General features: G+C 44.6%; 1 protein-coding gene across 1 annotated transcript in view; it reads left to right on the top strand.

Annotated features, from left to right (window-relative positions):
- Nucleotides 1–12,424, top strand: part of LOC117368080 (dimethylaniline monooxygenase [N-oxide-forming] 5-like) — a 31,964-nt gene extending 19,540 nt beyond the window's left edge. Inside the window, exons 7-9 of the mRNA XM_033961368.1 lie at nucleotides 384–739; nucleotides 9,041–9,113; nucleotides 10,763–12,424. Of these exons, the coding sequence (XP_033817259.1) occupies nucleotides 384–739; nucleotides 9,041–9,113; nucleotides 10,763–11,114 (781 nt within the window). The 3' untranslated portion in view covers nucleotides 11,115–12,424. The remainder of the gene's footprint in view (nucleotides 1–383; nucleotides 740–9,040; nucleotides 9,114–10,762) is intronic.
- The last annotated feature ends 13,034 nt before the right edge of the window (nucleotides 12,425–25,458 follow it).

Below are 25,458 nucleotides of genomic sequence, written 5' to 3' on the forward strand. Positions count from 1 at the left end.
TGGATCATTAGAGTGGGCAGACTTGATGGGCTATAGCCCTTTTCTGCCGTCATATTCTATGTTTCTAATGCTGTAAGAAAGATACTCCCTTCTCTACTGCCATTCATAGATTTTTGTCATAGCTACATAGTAAATAAGGCTGATTTGACCAAAATGGATCATCCAATCTGCTTTGTTGAGATTTTTATGCTTTTAGCTAGATGCACTGTACTCCAAAATAACTTCGGCCTCAGGTCAAAAATAAGGATTGTTATGCATTCTTAGCAACTAATTGAAAATAAACTAGGATTATATTAGCTCCAAGAAAGTATAGTGCATTAGGTATTGTGTCGAAGGAGCTCTTGACTCTCAGGCTAATAAATGTCCTTTCCTTTACAATACAGAATTATCAGCCAACACCCAACAGTCAGCGATGACCTACCAAATCGTATCATATCTGGCAAAGTTTTGATAAGACCAAATGTGAAGAGGTTTACCGAAACGGCAGCCATCTTTGAAGATGGAACAATGGAGGAGAACATTGACGTGGTCGTCTTTGCCACCGGATACTGCTGCCATTTTCCCTTTTTTGAGGATTCGATCGCTAAAGTCGAGGACAATAGACTTCCCCTGTATAAACACGTCTTCCCGCCTCACCTGGAGAAGAACACAGTGGCCTTCATTGGGCTCATCCAGCCTCTTGGTGCCATTATGCCTGTAGCAGAACTTCAGAATCGCTGGGCTACTCGCATTTTTAAAGGTAAGTGAATAGAATTTTTTTTTTTTCTGAACAATGCAGATCCCTGAAAGGGCCCAGCTGAAGCTAGAGAGGGAAGTTCAGAATATAAGTTAGTCATATCTGTTTATTTTGATTTATATTATTATTATTTTTGTTTAAATTCTTTATTGATTTTCAAACCTTCAACAGTGCAATACAACAAATACAACGTATAATGATACAATAAAAGCACATTCAAATTTCACATGCTCATAATCAACCATTTTCACCACCCAATAATCATTCAATAGAACATAAATACATATATTACCATAAAGACCTTACCCTATTTAAGATAATGATATCTTCCCACCCAAGTGTAAAAATTCAAAAATCAGATTATGACATAAATAACCCTCTCCCACCCTACCCTGGAAATGTACCAAAATAAACAAAAACTTGAATCGCAGTAATCACTTATTATCAACTATAATGAGGTAACATAAGATGTCATTGGGCCCCATATCAATTTTTGTATATTACCATGCCCCACATTCTCAGTATTTATTCTTTCAAGTCTATAACTAGAGCAAAGATTTGTCCACCAGAATGAAAATTTTAATTTATAACATTTTATTGAAGGAATCAAATAGATATACAATAATATGATACAAAAAGATATTCATTGCAATTAAATTCATAATAAAACATTTGCAGACATATTTTATCATTCCTCCAACATATATTTTAATATATCTAAACTATTTTTCCCTATATCCCCCCTTATTACTTTATATATATTAAAATCATCATTCCAATTTCCCTCCCTAACGATCCCAGTTCTTCCAATTTCGAATGATCATCTGGATGGCTATCCCAGTTTTATATTATTTATTGATTTAATGGGATTTATTAACTGCCTTTATGAAGAGATTCACCCAAGGCAGTATACAGCAGGAACAGTTTGACAAAAAAATTACAATTTTGTTAACAGCATAACTATGGTAAAATGACCAAATACAAACAAATATGCGATAAGGGCTCCTTTAACTCTTTCAGGACCAAGGGACATATTTGTCCCATAACTTTAAAATCCTATCCATTTTGATTGGGATAGTCTACAGTTCTAAATTTGATATGTACGGATTCCATATGATACTGCCTTTATGTAAACAAACTGGTTCCGACATTCATTCATTAGCGTCGTTGCCAGATTGACGAGAAGATTCACTTGCCACACTGTCCATAAGCCAGAAGTGTGATTTTTTAAATAAAAATAATGATATTTCACAAAAAAAATCAATTTTTTGGCATCTGCAAGCCCTTTTTACCATAAAAATGTCGTCAAAACCACAAAAATTGGCCTACGATCCTTATGGTCCTGAAAGGGTTAACAAAGTGCCACTACTGAGTAACGGTGCACTGAATACGAAAAAGCCCATTCAGTTCCCATGGGTTTCTTTGTAATCAGCACACACTAATTGGTAGCACCACTTTGTAAAAGGAGCCTTAAATGAGGTACAGGCAGTCCATTTTTTTAAACCGTTCTTAAGATGAATGCAGTCCTCAAAATAAAGTACTGTAGAAAGAAAAGATTGGAGGTTTACACTTTTGTTCTTCATCTGACCCGCTGTTCTCGTGCCATCCCCACATCCTACATTTCTCCCTCTCATCTCTCTCTTCCCCATAATCAGTGTTCCCTCTAAGCTGCGCTGGCATGCGCTGGCGCACAAAATATTACAACGCAGCGCACAAGTTCCTCGTCACAGCGCACACAGTGTAGAGCACAGTTCTTCAACCGCCGGTCCGCAGAAAATTCCTGCCGGTCCGCGCAGGGCCGGCAAGATGGACGTTGTTAAATTTCCTGCCCTGGTGGTTTTCGCGGAAATCTTCTGTTCCTCCCAGCCTCGGGCGATCAAGACAGGCTGCCGACGTCGGGCATTCCCTCTGAGTCTCGCCTATGCGGAAACAGGAAGTTGAAACAAAATAGGCGGGACTCAGAGAGGAAAGATCCCGACGTCTGCAGCCTGTCTTGATCGCTGCCCCTGCCGAGTCGCCGAAGAGGGCTGCGGGGAAGCTGCAAGTAGAAGGGAGATGGTCAGCGTGCGCGGTGGGGGGCAGCGTGTGGATTGGGGCCATCAGCAGCGTCTGTGCTGAAAGCCTGCCCACGTGCAGAATGCGGCGGATAGGGGCCTCCGGCTCGTCTTGGGCGGCAGGGCCTGCAGTGCAAAGCTGTTTTTGCCGGCTTGGGGGGGGGGGGTGTCACGAATGTGCAGGGAGCCTTCAACAGTGGCTGTCTCCTCTCCTAGCAGCTCTATACTTACCAGGGCAGTGATTCACTATGGCAACTTCCCCTTTCCTCAGAGGCGGCAACGGACCCAAGGCTGCCTAAGGAAATCACTTCTGCAGGCAAGTACTGAGAGCTGCTGGAAGGACAGGAAGCCACTGTTGGAGGCTGGAAAGCTGATGGATAAAGGGAGAGCTGCTACTGCACCTGGAGGGAGGTAGAAAGAGAGATGCTGCTGGGAGGGGAAGAGGGAAAGGGATGGGAAGAGAGCTACTGTTGGATAGGGGGGAGGAGGGAAGGGAGAAGGAAGAAAGGAAGGAAACAGCTGGCAGGGAGATTAGAGGAGGGAAAGGGGAGAGACAGGAATGAGAAAGTAGAGAGAGATTGATGCTGGAAAGGGGGTCAGCAGAGAAATGAGAGAGGGATAAAGATGCTAGATCTGGTGTAGGAGAGATAAAAATGAAGAAAGCAGTGAAGCTGGAATGAATGATGTAAAAAGGAGAGAGGAAGCACAGGCTGGATGGAAAGGGGAGAGGGGCATAGAAAGAAGTCAGATACATATGGAAGGGGGAGAGGCCAGACAGTGGATGGAACGGGCAGACGCTGGAAGGAAGAGTGGAAAGAAGATGAAAGCAGAGACCACAAAAGGTAGAAAAAAATCATTTTATTTCTATTTTGTCATTACAATATGTCAGATTTGAAATATATATCCTGCTAGAGACATAACTGGGGACTGCAAAGCCTAATACTATTCCTGTCATGTGTTGACTGCAGTATTCTGTTAGCATGATATTTCTGTGTAGCATTCTGTAATAATTTGGCTTGTTCAGTTTTCTTGATAGTAGAGGGGATATATGTGAAGGGGAGGGGAGACAGGGGTTTTGTTGGTCCTTGCTCTGAATATTTATATTTATAAAATGACAATTGTACAGAATATTGTTTCTTTTTATACTTTAATAAAATACGTTCAATATAAAATCATAACTGAGGCTTGTGCAGATGGGATCAGATGGTTTGTGGGGACCGAGCTTGCGGAGACTGGGTGAAAATGTGTTTTTATTTCGGTCTTAGTAGTTTGCCGGTCCACAAAATAATTATTTTATTTATGCCGGTCCACGGGTGTAAAAAGGTTGAAGAACACTGGACTAGAGTATGTCCCCATGAACCTACAAATCTTAAATTCAGTTCCATAACTGGCCTGGAACTTAAGCTGGCCTGATGCCTTGACAACATATTTATTTGGCTCATAACTTGCTGGCGCCCGATATTTTTAGCTCACAGTGAAAAAAGTTTGCTCACAACACCCGCCCGCTTAGAGGGAACACTGCCTCCCACCTCTCCCACCACCAAGTCCAATATTTCTCTCTCCCTCCCTATGCACAATTCACCGTCTTTCATCATTTCCCCATGTGCACCATCTCTATCCCTCTCACTCAGACACCCATGCCCAATAATTCTCTTTCTATTCCCTCCCCACCTCAGCATCTCTTTCCCTCCAATGTTCCATCCTTATTCCAAATTCATGCTCCCCTCCCTCCTTCCAGTGTCCCAAGTTCATGCTTCCTCCGTCCCTCTCTCCTTTCTTCCTTCCTTCAATCCTTTGTCTGAAGTTTGTGCTCCATTCCTTCCTTCTATGTCTCAATGCGACCCTGCTTCTCCCTTCTTGTGCCAAAGCGCCCCTCTTCCTCTCTTCCTGTCCTAACGTGATCCTCCTCCTCTATTCCATGTCTCAATGAGTCCCTCATCATCCTTCTTTCCATTCTGCATCACAAATTCATGCCTCCCTTCCTCCTTGCTGGCTCCCTCCTCCAAGCCGCACTACTCTCTACAAAGCCACGGCACGCAGCTGACCTGGAAGCCTCTCTACTTGTAGTTTTGGACCCGTTATAGAAGTGGGAACAATTTTCTGGATGCTCTATAAGGAAGAGGCAACTCTAAATTATAGTCCATTCCTCTTTAAGCTGAGTCGGCTCCTTTTTAATTGCAGAGAACTGCAGACAAATGGCACAAACTCTAGGGTGTTAGAGCTCCGCAGTCAAATTACAGTGTGAAGTAATTTGGGGGATGATATTCAGAAGCCCTTTAGAGGCAATCCTGGCAGTTATTCCAATAAATTTGGTCATATAAGTTACTGTATAATCAAAAATTACCTGATCAAAATGGGGTGAGATTTGGAGCATACTAGAGAATGGCAAAACTCTGTTACTATCCAGATACAGTAGTACCTTGGATTACGAGTATAAACCGTTCCAGGAGCATGCTCGTAATCCAAAATGCTCATTTATCAAAGCGAGTTTCCCCATAGGAAATAATGGAAACTTACTTTGATGCGTTCCCCCCCTCCCCCGAGAACCGGCATTGCTCCCCTCGAAGCCCCCCCTGCGATCAGGCACCCCCCTTGCGATCCGGCACCCCCCCCGATGCAATCGGGCATCCCCCTGCCTCGAGCCGGCACCCCCCTGATGCGATTGGGCACCCCCCCGCCACGATCCGACCCCCCCTGACACGATTGGGCACCCCCCTGACATGATCCGACATCCCCCCCAACACAATTGGGCACCCCCCCGCCGCTTCTTACCTTCATCTGGGCACTCTTGAAGATCGGCCTCCTCGTCTGCTGGGCCTTGAGCATCTGAGCATGCTGAAGGACTACAGGAACTCCCCACAGCCATTTCTTAATGGCTATCTGCAAGGGGCAGGAGCGTAGGAAGATCGCTCCTGCCCCGAAAACCAGCTAGACCACCAGTTAAGGCCGGGATGCCAGGGGAAGGCAGAAGGGAGGTGGGGGTGGGTCAGAGCCGGATATTCGCGGTTTTTCACCATTCGCGGTCCGGCTCTGCCCCTATCCCCCGCGAATAACGAGGGAGAAGTGTATAGGGTTCAGGGAAGATCACATAACATGACTGAAAATCTGTGTTTTGTTCGGAATTCAGACGCTTCTTAAGCACTTTGGTCATCACTCCCAGTCCTTGGGAACTGCCAAGTCAGGCTTTTCAGGATACCTCTAAAGAACATACGTGAGAGAAATTTGAATAGGATGGAGGTAGTAGACATGCCAGTCTCTTACACATAGTCATTAGGAATATCCTGAAAACCTGAGTTGTTGGTAGCCCTCAAGGACAAGGAGTAAGAACAAAGGCTTTCCACTGTTCCCTCTAAGCTGAGCAGGTGTCCTCCAGCTGCATTGCTACCACTAGGGGGTGGAATATTTTCAGTCGCTAAGGACATGTATTTTCCCTGGAGTCCTGCAGAACTTGCCTGTCCCTCACAATTGAAAATGTGACAGTAAAACAACACCCTCTATTGGTGAGACTGTGGGTGGAGGACTCCTGCTCAGCGTAGAGGGAACAGTGTTTTGACTATCACTTAATTGAGCAAAGTTTCAAAGAGATCTGAACTCTGCTCTTGGAAAATCACATGTGAAAAGCTGGAACAAGCTGGTTCGACGTAGGGTCGGTGGGAAGGATTCTAAGGGGCCCTTTAATCAAGCAGCAGTAAGCATTAACTCATACTTAACCACAGCAAAATATGGCTCACCACAGAGTGCGCCGAGGCATCCTGCCGTCGTTTTTGGATATACTCATGCTATTCATTTTTTAACATTGTGGGGCGGGTCTGGGGTGGAGCGCGCGCTAGGGCTTTAAAGCGTGGAATAGCGCACGCTACAATTCCGCGCTCGCTAGACCTTAACGCCAGCACTGAGCTGGCGTTAGTTCTAGAAGCGTAGCGCGCGGCAATTTCCTGCGTGCGCTAAAAAGGAGCCCTTAGTGTAGCTATGTTATTGCATCCTAATCGATTAGCATGTTCTTGGTGAGTGAGCCCTTACTTATATAATGGGTGGTGGTAGAGGCTTAAGCACTAATGACCACACGCTATAGGGAAAATGAGTGCATGGCCATTAATATTGAGAAAACAAAAAATTAGGCATTTTACCGCAGCAGTTAAAAATGGCCTTAGCACATGGGAATGACTCACAAAAAGACAAGCTGAGGCCACTTTTTATCGCTGTTTGGTAAAAGGGCCCTTAAGTAGAGGCCTGCATGAGAACGGGGATCGCGGGGATCCCGTGGGTCCCGCGGGGGTCCCACGGGAATCCCCCCTAACCCATGGGACTCCCATGGGGACCCTCCTCTGGCCCACGGGACTCCCACGGGGATGGAAGGCTTTAGAAGCAGGGATTGTCCATATAATATAATGGACACGTCAGCCTTAGTAAAAGAGGGGGTTTATAAGTTAATTACCTGAACAGAAAACAAAAAGAGGGTTCCACCAAACAGATTCCACAAGGGAAACAGCAGCGCAAACACAAAAGAAACTGTGGAATTGATGATCCTGTCAGAAGTAATTGCTGCTTTTTATGGGGATGGAGGTAATTCCTTGCAGGGATGGGTGGGGACGGAGAGGATCCTGACGGGGACGGGCAGGGATGGGTGGGATTTCTGTCCCCGTGCAACTCTCTACCTTAAGTGACTTCAGAACTTATTTGGTATGCTAATATTATGAAATCATCACTGAGCTTTTTCTATTAATCAAAACTAAAAGAAACCTCAAATGAAATTTTTGAAAGCAAGGAAATACGACTTGAAACACAATTAGGCCAATGTCCAGTGCCATAGTGAGCAGTTATCCAGCTAATTTTATCTGAATATTCAAGAGCACCTCAGAGCCACTGAACATAATCAAATAAAATGAACTGGATGAATATATCCAGTTAACTTTAGGAGAGCTCAGTATTGTCTGGTTAATTTGAGCCAGAATAATGGCGCTCTCTAACCAAAGTCACACCGTGCCTCAGAATATTCCTGCATTGCCTTTTTGATGGTATCTATATTTTGTCTGGCCGGCAAATTGGCTGCATAAAATTTTAAATGCTGGGGAAGGGAGGTGAGAGGGAATTTTTAAAAGGAAACATTCGAACATCAGCCTTTAAGTTTTTGTAGTCAGCAAGCTCAGCTATATACTAGCTGCATTCTGTTGTGCCATTTGATCATGGCATAGAAGGCAGTCCACAAGGAAAAAGGCCATTGACGGCACTGCAGTTCCTAATAGGCAGAAGATTCAAATGACACACACAGAATCGCGGTGCATCCTCTTCATCCACTGGTTCTTCAGGTACTCGTGACCTGGATTGGTCAGGGGTGTCAAAGTCCCTCCTCGAGGGCCGTAATCCAGTCGGGTTTTCAGGATTTCCCCAATGAATATGCATTGAAAGCAGTGCATGCAAATAGATCTCATGCAGATTCATTGGGGAAATCCTGAAAACCCAACTGGATTCCGGCCCTCGAGGACCGACTTTGACACCTGTGGGCTAGATGGACCATTGCTCTGACCCAGTAAAGCTATTCTTATGTTCTTATGTTGACAAGGCACAGTAGAGGACCTCTTCCAATTGAATAGCTGTCTATATCTGGGTCTACGACAGCTATTCCCAGCCATGTTCAGCATATGGGCACTGAATATTCATGAGTTAGATTTGCAATTGAGGCAGTTAGCAAATCTATCTCATGCATATTTATTGTGGATATCCAGAAAACCCAACGGGACTGGGTAGGAGCCTCTTTTACCTTAAGTCTCACTAAATAAAAAGCTCCTATATTGTAGGCCCTCTGAGGACTGGAACACTACCAGAAACTAACTCCCCTCTTGCTACTGCTGAAAAAAGCAGGAACTAAATCTCAAATCCCTTTCCCTCTGAAAACTATACTGTGAAAAACAACCTACACACATTGACACTGGCTTCTGTCAATAGCCAATAGCCTTCCCTCCTCTATAAGTGTTTCCCTAACCCCATCTCCAGAAAGTCTCTTCCAAATTAAGACTAAGCTTATATGCCTGTCCACTAACCCACATCTAGGGCAAGACATTTTGTAAAACTCTGGAGTGTCTTTCTCAGATTGGTTATAAGATGTGTAACCTTTAGTCAACAGTTGAAATCATAGTGCTTGTTCGCCAGTTGGATGTCCTGTTGCATTTTGTGTTCAAATGAATGGATTTTCTATCTTGTGAGAAAAATCCAACTTCCTTTCTAAGCCTACATTTTCTTTTCTACTTTCTAGGCCTAAACAAGTTGCCATCAGAGGATGTAATGAATGCTGATATTACCCTAAAGAGAGAAAAACAGAAGAAATTGTAAGCACTTTTATATATTACATAACAAATTTAAGGTGCTACTGTCAGTGGTGTAGTAAGGGTGAGGGGCGAGGGGGGGTGGCTGCCCCAGGCGCCATGTTGGTGAAGGCACCAGCACCCTTCCCACCCTCAACACGTGCCCCCCCCCCCCCCCACCGTTCCCTTTCCCCATATCTGTAGTTGAAGTTGTTGTTCACAGTGGTCAGCCATTAGCTCCTTGCAATCCTATCGGCTCTCCCGCTGATGTCACTTCCAGGTGCCATGCACCTGCAAGAACATAAGAATTGCCACTGCCCAGCACTCTGCTCCCGTGGCGGCCCTTAGGTCAAAGACCAGTGCCTTAATTGAGTCTAGCCTTACCTGCATATGTTCTGGTTCAGCAGGAACTTGTCTAACTTTGTCTTGAATCTCTGGAGGGTGTTTTCCCCTATAACAGCCTCCGGAAGAGTGTTCCAGATTTCTACCACTCTCTGGGTGAAGAAGAGCTTCCTTACTATCCCCTTTTAACTTGAGAGTGCCTTCTCGTTCTCTTCACCTTGGAGTGGGTGAACAATCTCTCTTTCTCTACTAAGTCAATTCCCTTCAATATCTTGAACGTTTCGATCATGTCCCCTCTCAGTCTCCTCTTTTCAAGGGAGAAGAGGCCCAGTTTCTCTAGCCTCTCATTGTAGGCGGCCCTTAGGTCAAAGACCAGTGCCTTAATTGAGTCTAGCCTTACCTGCATATGTTCTGGTTCAGCAGGAACTTGTCTAACTTTGTCTTGAATCTCTGGAGGGTGTTTTCCCCTATAACAGCCTCCGGAAGAGTGTTCCAGATTTCTACCACTCTCTGGGTGAAGAAGAGCTTCCTTACTATCCTCTTTTAACTTGAGAGTGCCTTCTCGTTCTCTTCACCTTGGAGTGGGTGAACAATCTCTCTTTCTCTACTAAGTCAATTCCCTTCAATATCTTGAACGTTTCGATCATGTCCCCTCTCAGTCTCCTCTTTTCAAGGGAGAAGAGGCCCAGTTTCTCTAGCCTCTCATTGTAGGGCAACTCCTCCAAGTCCCTTAACCATTTTTTTGTCGCTCTTCTCTGGACTCTTTCAAGTAGTAGTATGTCCTTTTTCATGTACGGCGACCAGTGTTGGACGCAGTATTCCAGGTGGGGGCTTCCATAAGAGCCATAGAAGACACATGTTACTTCTGAGCAACAATGCCAAACCAACTTTAGGAAAGCAATAAAAACATACCTCTTCACCTAACCCCTCCCCCTTGACTGATGGACTAGAAAGAAATGTACATTGGGACCAGAACCCGTTATGTGTCACCTAAGGAAAGCAAATCCAACCTATAAACTGTCTGTTTGTCAATTCGGATAAAACTTGTACTTGAAAACTTGCACTGTAGAATAACCAGGGTAAATTATATCCAATAAACTGTATATTAGTTTTAGACCCTAAATATGTGTCTAGCTAGAAAAAATTCGTATCGGAAACATGTACTGTAACTATATACTTTCGGGACTCTTTGGGGACAACGGGATAAAAATCAAAATAAATAAATAAAGGGATACTACTACAACTGTTTATTATTTCTATAGAGCTGAATAAAAGTAATTATTATTTTATGAAAGGTATACTTATCGCTGCACTTTCTTTTTTCCTTCTAGTTATGTGGAGAGCCCACGCCATACTCTACAAGTGGACTTCATGGAATATATGGATGATCTTGCCGCGGAGATCGATGCAAAGCCCAACTTGTTGTCTCTTCTCGTCAAGGATCCAAAGCTAGCAAAGGAATTGTTCTTTGGCCCGTGCACACCATACCAGTACCGCCTGAAGGGACCAGGGAAGTGGGATAAAGCAAGGGAAACTATTCTAACTCAGAGAGACCGGATTATCAAACCCACCAAAACGCGGCTGCTAAATTATGACATGACAGACAGTTCCTCCTCTATGCCGTTGTATCTTAAAGTTGTGGCTCTTCTGCTTGTCATTGCTGCGGTTTTCCTTTCTTTATAGTTTCGCAGAGAACTGAATATTTTACAATTTAAGTTTCATGATTCACTGATTTTACTTCTGTGGTTATATTTCCACTAGAGGTTTTTAGCGCGAACCAGTGTGGTAAATGCTCCTACGCTCATAGAATTCCTATGAGCATCGGAGCACTGAACTTGTTGGCCTGCGCAAAAAAAAAACAACTCTAGCACAGCTTGATAAAAGGAGGGGATAGAAAAATATCTTTGATGTATGGATACTCGTAGTATCGTAGGACCTTCTTATGTAGAGAATAGATAATATCTGGGAATCTGAGCTGAAAATGTCCTCTCACAAATTTTCTTTTTCCTATCGTATTCAATTAAGAGGTACATTTATTAAACAAATATTTTGATTACTTTATGGAAAAGGATGCATGTGGGATTGAAGTGATAAAGGAGGCATTGTACAGTTTCATTTAGCTTTGATGGTTCCTCTAGTTTACACCATAGGGGATACCTGGCCTCTTTGAACAGGACATACAAAAGAATGGGTCTGCCCTGGCTTCACGTTCAGCTCTGGATCTTTTCAACACAGTCTTATCCCTGTTCTATCCTGGGATACTGTTTGTAGAGAACACAACAGATAAGGACAGGAAGCTCTGTTGCTCTGGTACTCACTGCTCTATGGCTCTTGGCCTAGTTGGCTCTATTTTTTAGGCTCTGTTTGCAATCCACTTTTCCTTAGCTTTCCCAGGGCATATACTTTAAGCAACAGTTAAGGTTTTCCCCTACTGTAGCTGTTTACAGACTGACTTTTATCTGATACCTAGCAGCTGGGCTCAGCCAGGAAGTGTTTTGGGCCTACCTTCTTGCCTGAGAACCTACCCTTAAGAACTGGACAAGAGTTTACCCAGTGTTTGTTGACTCATATCTAGTACCGGTATATCATTTCTCATTTGCCAATACCTTCTTTTTGGCATATTAAAAAATCTTCATTTTAGAGCACTGACAAAAAAATACTTGCTTCAAAAGAATTCTGGTCCAAAGACTTGAAGAAAGGTCTAAAATCTGGAAGCAAGATCAGTTAGTAACACAGTTAAAGAAAAGGAAAAAAAAAGCATATTTCACTCTGCAAAATTAGTTCACGGGTTGGGATTGTTGCATTTCTCCGGGTCTTGCTGCTTTTGAATAAGTGGAACCGATGTTTCAGCCATGGTACTGTGGCTTTCTTCAGGGCATGCCGTGAGATCTGCAGTTTGTATATACACTTCTCCCTCCGTATTCGTGGTTGCAACCATCACAGTTTCGATTATTTGCGGTTTTCAGCTTGCTGGCTCCTCCCCATAGCTTGCATAGAGAAATCGCCGATTCCAAGTGTTTACAGAGAAAACCGCCAATTCCCGGCACTTTCTCCACCGTGATTTGCCTCGCCTTCAGGCACAGGCCAGGCCTCCCACCGTGTTATTTGCGGTTTCACCATATTCCCGATGATTTTTAATAGAAAACAGCGAATAACATATAAAAAAGCTATTTGCGGGTCTGTTAATCCCTTCTCACAGCGAATACGGAGGGAGAAGTTTATAGTGGGTCTTCAAACCTGATTAGCTAGGGTTTGAACTAATTTTTAGCAGGAAATTGTGACAGAAAAGGCTGTTGAGGGGTTGGGTAGGAAAGTAGGCTAATGTAAATTAATTTAATAATGCTAATTATAATCTGTAAGAGAAAGAAATACTATCATAAAAGTGTTGACTTTAATTATATGTAATATTTACTCTATAGACAGTATGTGCTATGCAGTGTATAAGTAAAAACTACCTTAAATATAGATTCTCCATATAGGAGCTAATTTATTTGTGTTAAAAACAAGTGTATAGATCTACCGTTAGATAAAGTGTTATCTATTCTTATTTTTAGTAGAAATCGCTATTTGTATTATATATTCTTTATATATGGTAAAGATAAATTGATGCTATTTTTTTGACTTGTCATAAGAAATCTAATAAATCAACCCAAAAAAAAGAACACATACTGATGTTTTGTCTTTTCTATTACAAATTTCTTCCAAGTTTATTAAAATTTTGATAAAACTTAATTAAGATTTCTAAGCATTTTACAAATTGTATTAAAAAAGGGGGACAACAATGAAGAAATAAATACCGACTACACAATATATCACAAACGTGAAACGATAAGAAAGTGGGGAGAATGATGGTGGGGTTTTAGTATTGGATTTTATGTTTATGTTGGTTGTGTGTTTTTTGTAAACTTTAAGCTGTACATTGCTTTGTGTTCTTCACTAATAACCACTCCCCGTTTTACAAAACTGTGAAAGAGGTTTTTAGCGCCGGCCGGCACGCTGCTTCTCTGACGCTTATAGGAATTCTTTGACCGTCAGAGCAGTGCAGAGCTTTCAGCACATCGGCCAGCACTGAAAACCTCTTGTGCGGTTTCGCAAAAGGGGGAGGGGAAATTATTTATGAAATTTAATAAAATGAAACCAAAATGAAATATTACACTTCAATATGCTTTTTATTTCCACTTGGTGAAACAAATCCCCCCCCTTTAATCAAGCCGCGCTTGTGTTTAAATGCTAAATCCTTGTTCCCCCCCCCCCTTTGCTCTTTGTAAAACTCTGCAACCATCTCCCAGATCTCAACCCGACTCTCTGAGCTGGGATAATTGTTCCTTGGCCACTGGATAGGGTTGCCAGATTTCCTCTTTGAAAAAAAAAGAGGATGTTTGGCCCCGCCTTGTTCTACTCCCAGCCCCACTCCATTCTGCCTCTGGCTCCGCCCCATTCCTCCCCAGTCCCGCAAACACACAAACGTCCCCGAGCTCGAAGGCCACATTTGGAAGCCTTCACGCATGTGCGGACATTGATCCAATGACATCACATACATGCACCCGTGCATATGATGTCATCACGGTGACGGCCATGCATGACCAAAGGCTTCCAGATGCGGCCTCCAAGCTCAGGATTTCCAAAACCTGGACAAACTGGAGGACATGTCCGGGTTTTCTTGGTAACCCTACCACTGGAGCAATAATATGCAGGCAGCCCAAACATAGTGGCTTAGTATGAATGCGCGCTTCTATGCCCTGGACTGCTGGAATATGTTTTCCAAACCAATATGTAATCTCTGAGGTTTCAAACTGTGATGCCTGCTGGGCTTCCAGAGCTCAGGGTGAGCATGTGGCAAAGAATCTCATGTAGACTCTACAGGCAGAGGGTTGTCATTGGCCCAGAATCGTTGAGTACCAGGGGGAAGCAGTCCTAGAAAACTCTCCCTGGAGCCAGGGAGAGCAGAGCAGGGAAATGATCCATGGCTGTGATCAATAGGGAATCTGACGCAGAGTGAGAAGTTGGAATCAGTGAAGGGATGAGGAGCTAAACCTGCATCAGACAGCAACTGGTTAGGGAAAAGTGCATTGGAGCTTGCTGGGGAGTGTAGGGAAATAGAAGCCTGGGTCAAAGGGAAATGAAAAGCAGAACAGGAAGGAGCAGGAAGAGAGCTATTATATTCCCTACCCCCCAATATAAAACATCATATTATGCCTGTGTAGAAGGAGAAAAAATTAAAAAATGCAGAGGGAGTGGGGGGGGGGGGAGAGAAGAGGACAAGGAGTGAGGAAGAAATTAGGGTAAGTGAAAAAATTGAAGGAAAAGAGTGCGATATAGATGATGGGCTAAGAGACTGATTGGAGAAAAGTGCTTTAGATCAGTGTTTCTCAACACGCGGTACGCAAACCCTTGGGGGTACGCAGGCCGTTTGATGGGGCTATGCGACCTGGCCGCTGCGGCCGGGGATCCTCCCTGCCTGCCTGCTGCTGAAACCACTTCAAGCGATCCCTCTCTGCCTGCCTGCTGCTGAAGCTGCTGCCAATGATCCCTCCCTGCCTGTCTGCCCGCCCACAGCACCCCACCCCCGAAGCCGTCTCTGTTCCTTTGTCGGAGCCAGACTCGCTCCATCCTCTTCCAGTAGCAAATCTGTGCAGGACGTAGGCAGCGACTCACACGCTGCGAAGTTGACCAGCAACCTTCGCTTTGACGTCAGAATTGTGGACCAGCCACGTTGCAGCATGTGAATGGCTGCACATGCCATCCCTGCACAGAGTTGCTGCTGGGAGAGAATGGAGCGAGTCCGGCTCTGACAAAGTAACAGGGATGGCTTTGAGGGTGGGGGGGGTGCGGCGGGCGGGCAGACAGACAGGTAGGCAGACAGACAGGCAGGCAGGGATCCCTGGTGGCTTCTGTGGACAGGTTGGCTTCAGGGAAGGGGGAGGAGGCAGGCAGGGATCCCCGGCAGTGCAACTTAATTTTGGGACAAAGGCTGGAAGGCAGTGAGAGGGAGGGGACACGGACTTGACACAGAAAGGGGGGCATGAACATGGGACACAGAATGGAGAGAGGAAAGAGGTACTATCTTAGGACATTGGGGGAGGGAATAGAAAGGGAGAATTGTTGGGCATGGAGAGAGAGAGGAATGAGGTAGAGATTCTTGGGGAATAGAGGGATGAGAGGGAGAAATGTTGGATATGGTGGTAGAAAGGGCAGACTGAAGGGGATGCAAGTGAGAGGAATATTGGACATGGTAATGGAAGGAGAGATGTGGCATGGTGTTGGAGAAAGGTGATGGAGAAATGGGCATGGGACTGGTGGTCAGTGGTGAAAAATGCTACACATGATCTAGGGGATGAGAGAGGGAGAAATGTGGGATATGGCAGTAAAGGGGGTGAGAGAGATGCCTGGATCTCTCAAGACAGATGGACATTGAGATAGAGAAAGGGAGGTATGTTGCCAATAGGGGTAGAGGAGAGAGGAAGAAAAGTTGGACTCATGGAGGAAAAGAGAGAGATGTTGGTTGGGGAAGGGAATGAGGTCTGGAGGAGAGGAAGCGTGCAGGAGGCAGAAAGAAAGAAAGAATTATTTGATGCACAGTCAGAAGGAAGTGCAACCAGAGACTCATGAAATCACCAGACAACAAAGGTAGGAAAAATGATTTTATTTTCAATTTAGTGATCAAAATGTGTCAGTTTTGAGAATTTATATCTGCTGTCTATATTTTGCACTATATTTGTCTGTTTTTCTATAGTTGTTACTGAGGTGACATTGCATATTTTAAAGTCATCTGCATTGACCTCTTTGAAAAAAACAATGAATATAAATGATAATTAACATTTTATCTGCGTAGTATACTTTGTGTGTTTTTTTGTAATTTTGTGGTTACCATTATGTATTAGTAAGATCATATTGTGTGTATATGAAAAATGGATGGAAGAAACTGCATTACAATTAGTGCTATTATTATGGGGTGGAGTCAGGGGTGGAGTTTGGACGGGTTTGGGGCGGAGCTTGGGCGGGGGTACTCGGTTGGTATTTTCTAGGCTTAGGCTGGGGGTACTTGGCTTGAAGAATTTGAGAAACACTGCTTTAGATGATCTGAATAGAGAAAGAGTATGATACTGACAAGCTGTGAGCGGGAGGAGAGTGGCAGGACCTTAGCTTTTGATTTATTCATATTACCTGCCCTGCTCTTGGCCGGTCATTCGCTACCGGATGTATTTTGTTTTTCTTTGTTGGGTGAGGGGAAATTTGTTCTGAGTTTTGAGTTCAACACCCCCAATCGTTTTCAAAAGTTGGCTCCTATGTCCATAAGCCATTATTAAGATGGACATGGGGGGGACAGACTCTGCTTATTTCTATGAAAAGCAGCATAAAATCTGTTTTTCTCCTTGAGATCTCGCCAGGTACACGTGACCTGAGTTGACTACAGTTGGAAACAGGATACTGGGCTTGATGGACCTTTTGCCTCTTCTCCCTGAAGAGCTCTCTCAATACCCCTCGCTCTCCATTCCTCATCAAAGGCTTTCTATTTCTCTCTCCCCTTCTTCCTCTCCCAAGACTCTCTTTTCCCTGCTGATGCTTTCTCTTTCCCTTTTTCTCCGCCTATATTTTCTCTTTACTTACTCTCTTCATAATTGTCATCTTTTTTCCATGTCCCCAAGATCTTTATCTCTCTTTCTACCCCCCTCCACTAACTCCACAAGGATCTCTCTTTATTTCTCTCTTCCCCAAATTCCCCCTACATAAAGATGCTTCTTTTTCTCTTCCTCCCCCCAGTTTCTCTTTGTCTCTTGCCTTCCTCTTCCATGTTTTTTTTTCTCTCTTTCCCCTATCTTTCCAGGCTCTCTTTCTGTTTTCCTCCCCTTCTTGAGTATCTCTCTCCCCTCATTACACAAGGATTTCTCTCACTCTTACTTCCCTAGGGATTTCTCTCTCTCCTAAGATTCTCTTTCTCTCTTCCTTCCCCAGACCCTACTTCTCTCTCTATTTCTGTCTCCTCCCTTCCTCATCCACCAAGGTTCTAGCCCTACATTCCTTCCTTCCTCCTCCCCAAGGCTCTATCCCTCCTTACCGCCAAGATGCTTCCTCTTTCTCTATTCTCCCTCAGACTTTCTGACTCTCTTCTCTCCCCCTGGATTTTCTCTCTCTCTCTTTTCTTCCTCAAAGGCTATTTCTCTCTCTCTTCCCTTTCTAACCCCCAGGGCTCCATCCCTCCTTACCACCACGCTGCTTTCTCTTTCTCTATTGCCCCTCAGATTTTTTGACTCTCTTCTTTCCTTTCCCCCCCTCCAGCTTTCTCTCTTCTCCCTTAAAACTCCCTCCCCCCATCCCACAAGGATCTCTTGCTCTTTCACCCTTCTTCCCCACAAAGCATTATCTCTTTCCTTCCTGTACACCTCCACCCTAAAGTAAATCTTTCTTTTTCCTCTCTCTACCCAAGACTCTCACTCTCTTCTCCTCAACTCCCTGGCCACCATGACACACTTTGCCTATGCCACAGCTTTGCCTATGAACTGGGTTCTTTGTGGTCCCATGGCTCTTGAACTCCCTCGGCACCACTCTTTGGCTCCATCTCACAATATCTATAAGAGAAGTGTTGCAGTGAGGTAAGACTGCTTTCTAGAGGTCTGTTTCTGGTGGGAGTGGGCTTCTTTATTGGGCCACATGTGGTGAGGGGAAGGTAGATGGGAGTTTTGTGCACATCACCCTGCGGCAACAAATGGCATCATCTGCATTAACTTGGACTAACAGGACAAATAAGCAATTGTTTAGGACCAGAACACGCATCCTTGTACTTTTTCTCTCCGCTTCTTGGCTTCTGGGTAGAAACACACAAAGGCGCAATGACGCACACAAAAATACAACACATGCTCACAATTTAAACACACACAAACATGTAAACCTAAACATGCAGAGAAATATTTTGGAAAAACTCAAATAAAAACAGACGCAGATATTTTATGCTGTTGAAATCAGTCATGTACCTTATTATAAAAAAAAAAATTATAAAGAGAATAATTTATTGAATAGACAAACACAAATAGGATAGGTTGTAGAGGAGGCATTGAACAGGTTTGTGCAGCTGATACGTTTCCCCTAGTCCAGGGGTAGGCAATTCCAGTCCTCGAGAGCCGGAGCCAGGTCAGGTTTTCAGGATATCCACAATAAATACGCATGAGACAGATTTGCATCTCATGGAGGCAGTGCATGCAAATCCATCTCATACATATTCATTGTGGAGATCCTGAAAACCCGACCTGGCCCCGGCTCTCGAGGACCGGAATTGCCTCCCCCTGTCCTAGTCCAAACACTGGAGAATGCTGAAAGTCAGTCGGGAAAAAAGGGTTAAAGGGGTCCGTTCTGGCGTTATTTTCGTATTGCAAAATCAAGCAGAGATGAAAAACAGTTTTTACATCCACAAATAACTGAGCAGGCTCTCCCTGATTCAAGCCTACACCGAGTCTTCTTCAATGCACGCTTGTCACTATTCTAGGCTGGGGACACTTTGGTCCTAGTCCTCGTGCAAAATGTCACTGACTCAAAACTCGGATGTCTACGGCTCTCTGATGTACTTACTGTCCTGTGACCCCCTAGCGTTCACCAGGCTTGGCTGATTTAGAGTCGTGTTTACTTCTCCCAGAATATTCTTCTTTCGTTCTCTCTCTCTCTCTCTCTCTCTCAGGCATGTCAAGCTGTCGCTGCTTTATTCGGACCTTTTTATACCGCTTTAATTACCGATGCTCGTCAGCTGGCCAAGTCCCACCCTCTTTGGCCAGAGTCCTGCTCTTAGATACCCAACAGGTATGATAGGCTGCCTTTGCTGACTCATGCTTACTACTGAATTTCTCCCTACGGTCAGAACCATAGTTGTCTATTCTGCCTTGCTGGGCGGATTTATGGGGGGGGAAAAAAAAAAAAGGAAAAACATGTTTTGTTTCTCTCCGCTGACCTTACTGCCTTTTACCTTTGAAAGATTGGAGATCCTGCAGGGGCTATGCAGAAATCCAATATTTAGTTTTTTTCTCGAGAAGAAGTAGACCTGGTTCCTTCTGCTGGATGCAGGGCAGTATTTCTAGGACGTTTCTTTGGTGTAGCTTAGGGGCTTACAGCTCTGATCACAGCATCTTTCAATTTAGAAATCCTGGAGCAAATATTTGAACATAGAAACTGGTCAAAAGTCTGCGCAAGTAAGGTTAAATTAAGAGGGGTGCATTGAAAAAGAAAAAGAAATCACAGGGCATCTTCCATTCTGAAGGTATTATTTTGAAAAAAGCTCCCTGGAGATTCTAGTATACGGTATATAAAAGGCACCGGGCCAAAGAAAGCAACTTATTACATAGGTTGTGTCTTTGCTTTTTCATTTCTCTTTGGATAAGAATAGATACGTATTTCACCTAAACATGGATATAGAGCAGTGGTCTCAAACTCAAACCCTTTGCAGGGCCACATTTTGGATTTGTAGGTACTTGGAGGGCCGCAGAAAAAAATAGATAATGTCTAATTAAAGAAATGACAACTTTACACGAGATAAAACTCATTAGTTTTTCACTTTCTGCATGCTGCACTGCTTTCAGCTGTGTATAGCTGAAATTATCAGAAGCAATTAAGGAAAGATTTATAAACTATAAAGAGTGACCTCATGCAAAAAAAGTGATTTAGATTGCAAAGTATCAACTGCAAGAGGCAAGATTTTGGTGTAGTCTTCTAGGCTTTTTTGTAGAAGGGAGAATCAATATCCGACTTGTGGCTAGAAAACTTGTGCCTTGAGTGTCTGGTGGCCACATCTCACCTCCTCCAGCACCAGACAACTGCCGTCTTACATCAAGCAGTCAGTGCCAGGAGTGGTGCCTAATTTTGCGAGAGTTCATGAAATTACGTACACATGCACAAGCTGCACTGCCTCCAGTGGTGACCTGACATTCTGGAATGTTGCCCGCCTCGCGCTGGAACCTCACGCAAGCGCTTTCCTGCCTCTGTACGCGATTGGGCCGCATGTGGCCCCCGGGCCGCGAGTTTGAGACCACTGATATAGAGTGATTGCCAAACTTGGTGTTGCACGGGAAACTTTTCTGTTGCGGTAGAGCTGAAATACAAATTAAGAGCTTGTTAGTTAAATCAGGGCAGGTAGGATTGCTCGTATTGTGACCAGTCGGACGCAAGGCCTGCCAAGGTCCCAATCAAACCAAGAAAAAAAGTAAAAGTAAAACCCAGGAATGAAAATTTCAGGATTTTTCAGGATGTTAGTTTGAGAAATAATGCCACTGACCACCAGGAGGAGCCAGATTGGTCTGAAGAAGAAGGTAGTGAGTTTTGTCCAAACCACCACCAGGGGAGCTCTAGAGGCCCCTGGAGATCTGCTGACACACCTAGAACAGGGCACGCCCCTAGACTAGACCCTCCCTCGCCCTACTGTGTATCCTAAGTATTTAACTTCCTGTTGGCCCAAAAAACATTTCTTTGGATTTATAGTAAATCCTGCCTTCCTGGAGATCCCACCACTGCCACCATCTAGTCTAGGGGCGTGCCCTGTTCTAGGTGTGTCAGCAGATCTCCAGGGGCCTCTAGAGCTCCCCTGGTGGTGGTTTGGACAAAACTCACTACCTTCTTCTTCAGACCAATCTGGCTCCTCCTGGTGGTCAGTGGCATTATTTCTCAAACTAACATCCTGAAAAATCCTGAAATTTTCATTCCTGGGTTTTACTTTTACTTTTTTTCTTGGTTTGATTGGGACCTTGGCAGGCCTTGCGTCTGACTGGTCACAATATCCTCCATAGACAGGTGCATTAACTGAGAGTGGAGGGGGCAGGAAGGCTACCCTTTGGTGACTCTTTGTCAACTGCCTAAAAAAGAAAAGACAGTGAAAAGTCTTCAGTCGACTTTGCATCAAAGCCTTAGGAGTGAAAGGCCAGACCACCCATCACCAAACTAGAAATCTGTAGAATAGACTCGGATAGAGAGGACATGTCTGGGCGTCCGGACAGCTCTTTCAAAACCCGGCACTTTGTCAAGTTTCAAGTTTATTAGGATTTTTATATACCGCCTATCAAAGTTATCTAAGCGGTTTGTACAATCAGGTACTCAAGCAGTTTCCCTCTCTGTCCCGGTGGGCTCACAATCTATCCAATCTGTCCAGGGCTTGAAAAGCTTCCAGCTCGGGGACCGCGTAGGGAGGGCATCTGTCCATGCACGCAGGCAAGGCGGTGAAGTCGGGCGGGTGCACACCGGCGTGTGATGTCCCGACGCCGCTCCAAGCACAAGAACAGACTGAGGGGGGGGGGGGCTGGGAGGTGAGGCCGGGCCAGAACGGGGCGTGACTTGGGCAGAACGGCCCTTAGATTCTAGAGTGTGGCTCTCAAAAGGGGGGGGGCATAGCTAGGGGGTGGGTTGTGGGCATTCCTAAAAGTTAGCTCTACTGTTATAGAATACGCCCACTCCATGCATAATTTAGGTCTGGTTTTCATTGGCATAAACACCTGTGCCTACCAGTGTCAGGTCAGAAGCACGCCGGGACAAAGGCGCATGCAGACAACTGAGCGCAACGCGGAGGCGCGCGCCGAAGAAAATGACTGTTTTAAAGGGTTCCGACGGGGTGTGTGGGGGGAACCCCCCCCACTTTACTTTATACAGATCGCGCCGCGTTGTGGGGGGCGTTGTGGGGGGCTTGGGGGGTTGTAACCCCCCACATTTTACTGAAAACTTCACTTTTTCCCTAAAAAACAGGGAAACAGTTAAGTTTCCAGTATAATGAGGGAGGTTACAGCCCCCAAACCCCCTATAACGCCGCCGCGATCTGTATTAAGTAAAGTGGGGGGGGGTTCCCCAACAAAACCCCCCTTCAGAGCCCCTAAAAACACTCTTTCTCTTTGGCGCGCGCTTCCGTCTTGCGCTCAGTTGTCGGCGCGCGCCTTTGTCTTCGGCGGTTTTGTCTATGAACCGTGCCTACCGTGTTAGTCACGCAGATGGGCACTATGCATGATTCTACGAGGGTAAATCAAAAATTAAAGGCTTTAATAGAAGTATCCGTGAGCAATTGAACATATCACTTCTCCACATAGTCCCCAAGCAAGGCGACACATTTGCTGTATCGTTCAATTAGCTTCTGCGTTCCTGCAGAGAAGAAGTTTTTCAGCTGCTCCCAAAGCCAGGTGAGCACCATTCCCTTTATTTCATCCTGCTTTGTCTTTTGCTTCCTGGGTCACAGTGATCCACCCATGTGTCATCGCCAGTGACAACTGTCTCCAGAATACTCAGATCTTCTTCATACTGTCTCAGGAACTGGGTCGCAACCTCCACACACAGTAAGCTACTTGGGAACCCATCGTGCACAGACTTTCCTGTATCCCAAGTCATCATGCATTATGACAAAAGCAGATCCATAGTGGATATCCACATTCGCAGCCAATTGAGACACCATTATCCGTCAGTCTTCTCTAATCAAGGCATCTGCCCTGTTAATGTGCTCTTGTGTCTACAATGTCGATAGGCGACCAGAACGACCTTTGTTGGTTACACCTGTTCTTCCCACTGTAAACCTTTTTATCCACTCATAAACCTTTTGTTGATTCATGGTGCTATGTCCATGTTGAGTCAATATCTGATGAATTTCCACAGGTTTCACTCCCGCTGGACGTTGTTCTTTGATGGTGCAATCTTATACTGGAGTGTCCATGTTTCTGACCTCATGGCTGCCACACGACTAAAGCCCAAGCACTGCACTGTGCATGGATGAACTAACCAACAGGCAGCATACAAGTACATATGTTGCATTTTGCTAGCTCTGTTCTGGTTAATTTTTGATTTACCCTCATATAAACTGTGCCTAACCTCACAGGTGGTTTATAAAATAGCACTAAATACTGATTTTTTTCGGCACTAAATTTGTAGGTAAGCGGATAGCATCGCTGGTTTTAAGAAAGGTTTGGAAAAGTTCCTGGAGGAAAAGTCCATAGTCTGTTATTGAAAAAGACATGGGGGAAGCCACTGCTTGCCCTGTATTGGTAGCATGGAATGTTGTTACTCCTTGGGATTCTAGAATCTTGTTACTCTCTGGGATTTCAGAATCTTGCTACTTTTTGGGGACTCTCTATAGAATGTTGCTACATCTTGGGTTTTGGTCAGGTACTAGTGACCTGGATTGGCCCCTGTGAGAACGGGCTACTGGGCTTTATGAACCATTGGTCTGACCCAGTAAGGCTATTCTTATGTTACTTCTAAGTGCGTAACACAAAAGGGAGTATAGCCATTGGCGGGGCAGAGGCTGCTCAGGGGCATTTCTGTAAACGAACAGGAGTCCAAAAAGATCTATGTAACAAAAAACCCCAGCACGTTTGTACCTTTCCCTGGAACCTCCCCCTTCCCCCAAGGGCAACTGTGGGCTCCCTAGTAGATTCCTCTATCACCGACCTAATCCCTGGGCTTACCAGGGGTACCCTGAGTTTAGTAGGGTGAGAAAAATGCCCTCTCATGTCTGCATCATCAATTTCTTTCCTGCTTCATTCACGAACTTGAGAGTCATCGAGCAGTGCGGTTCCTGAGGAAGGGGGGTTCACCCCCGAAACGGAGTCCGTTGGACATTTACTTCATTTACTGCTTATGGATCACCATTTCCATTACACACGGAGAAGCTAAGTTCTTACAGCCTGTGTATTTTTGAGCTTGGTTGGATTTGGACACTAACTTTCCAGTTTGGCCCCCAGCTTAGGGGTAAGAGATGAATTCCTTCTTTATTTTGATAATGTGTGTTTTTTTCATTTGAGTTTTTTCACACATTGCACATTTTGCACTAGTTAAGCACCACAAATATTATCCGGAGCAAGCCCGGGGATGTTTCGCAGTTAACACCTTCCTGGGTGTAAATCCGCGACAGCTTTTCCCTGGAGTTTCCAGAGGTTGCTGTGTGACTGAGGGCTTGTCCGGTTAATACTCTTAAATTAAATTATAGAATTATTTTCATTCTTTGCTCAGTTTGGAGTTGGACTTCATCTCTTTTCCTTAATCTTTGTAGACTTCTTGGGGTGAGGGAGGTTCTTTCATTTGCATCATCAATCGGGCATTCCAAAATGGCCACTCATACATGTAGCAGTAATGTCACAAACTTATGTACTTCTGGTATTTACAGGTACTTTTAAAAGTTACAAATTCTTCTCTTTACAGTACTGAAATAGCACAAAGGTCAATACTTCCACAGGTGGGTAAACAAGAATCCTTTTGACTCCACAGGAAAATAGATAATTATAATCAGCAGTAGATCTTTATTTGGTTGCTAGACAGGTATACTCTTTCAAGACTCCAAGAAACCCTTTAAAAGATTTATTGTACTGAATTAAAATTTAACTTAATTTTATACACCTCATATAGCCAACCTGCCATCACAAGGTAGATTAAAATCCAATCACAAGGGTCAATCCCTAGGAGTGGATGTATGTAATGGACCTAATGGCATGGCAGGGACGGAGGAACTGGGGGTGTAATTCCTCCAATATGGGAAAGTAGAAACATGATGGCAGATAAAGGCCAAATGGCCCATCCACAGTAACCATTATCTCTTTCTCTCTCCGAGAGATCCCACGTGCCTATCCCAGGCCCTTTTGAATTCAGACACAGTCTCTGTCTCCACCACCTCTTCTGGGAGACTGTTCCACGCATCTACCAATGTATTTCCTTAGATTACTCCGGAGCCTCTCACCTCAACTTCATCCTATGCCCTCTCGTTGCAGAGTTTCCATTCAAATTAAAGAGACTCGACTCATGTGCATTTACTATTACATAGGTACTTAAACATCTCTATCATATCTCCCCTCTCCAGCCTTTCCTCCAAAGTATACAGATGGAGATCTTTAAGACTGTCCCCATATATCTTATGACGAAGACCATGCACCATTTTAGTAGCCTTCCTCTGGGCTGACTCCATCCTTTTTATATCTTTTTGAAGGTGCGGCCCCCAGAATTGTACACACTATTCTAAATGAGGTCTCACCAAAGTCTTATACAGGGGCATCAATATCTCCTTTTTCCTACTGGCCATACCTCTCCCTATGCAACC

Source organism: Geotrypetes seraphini, chromosome 10, assembly GCF_902459505.1.
Source record: "Geotrypetes seraphini chromosome 10, aGeoSer1.1, whole genome shotgun sequence".
Taxonomy (NCBI): domain Eukaryota; kingdom Metazoa; phylum Chordata; class Amphibia; order Gymnophiona; family Dermophiidae; genus Geotrypetes; species Geotrypetes seraphini.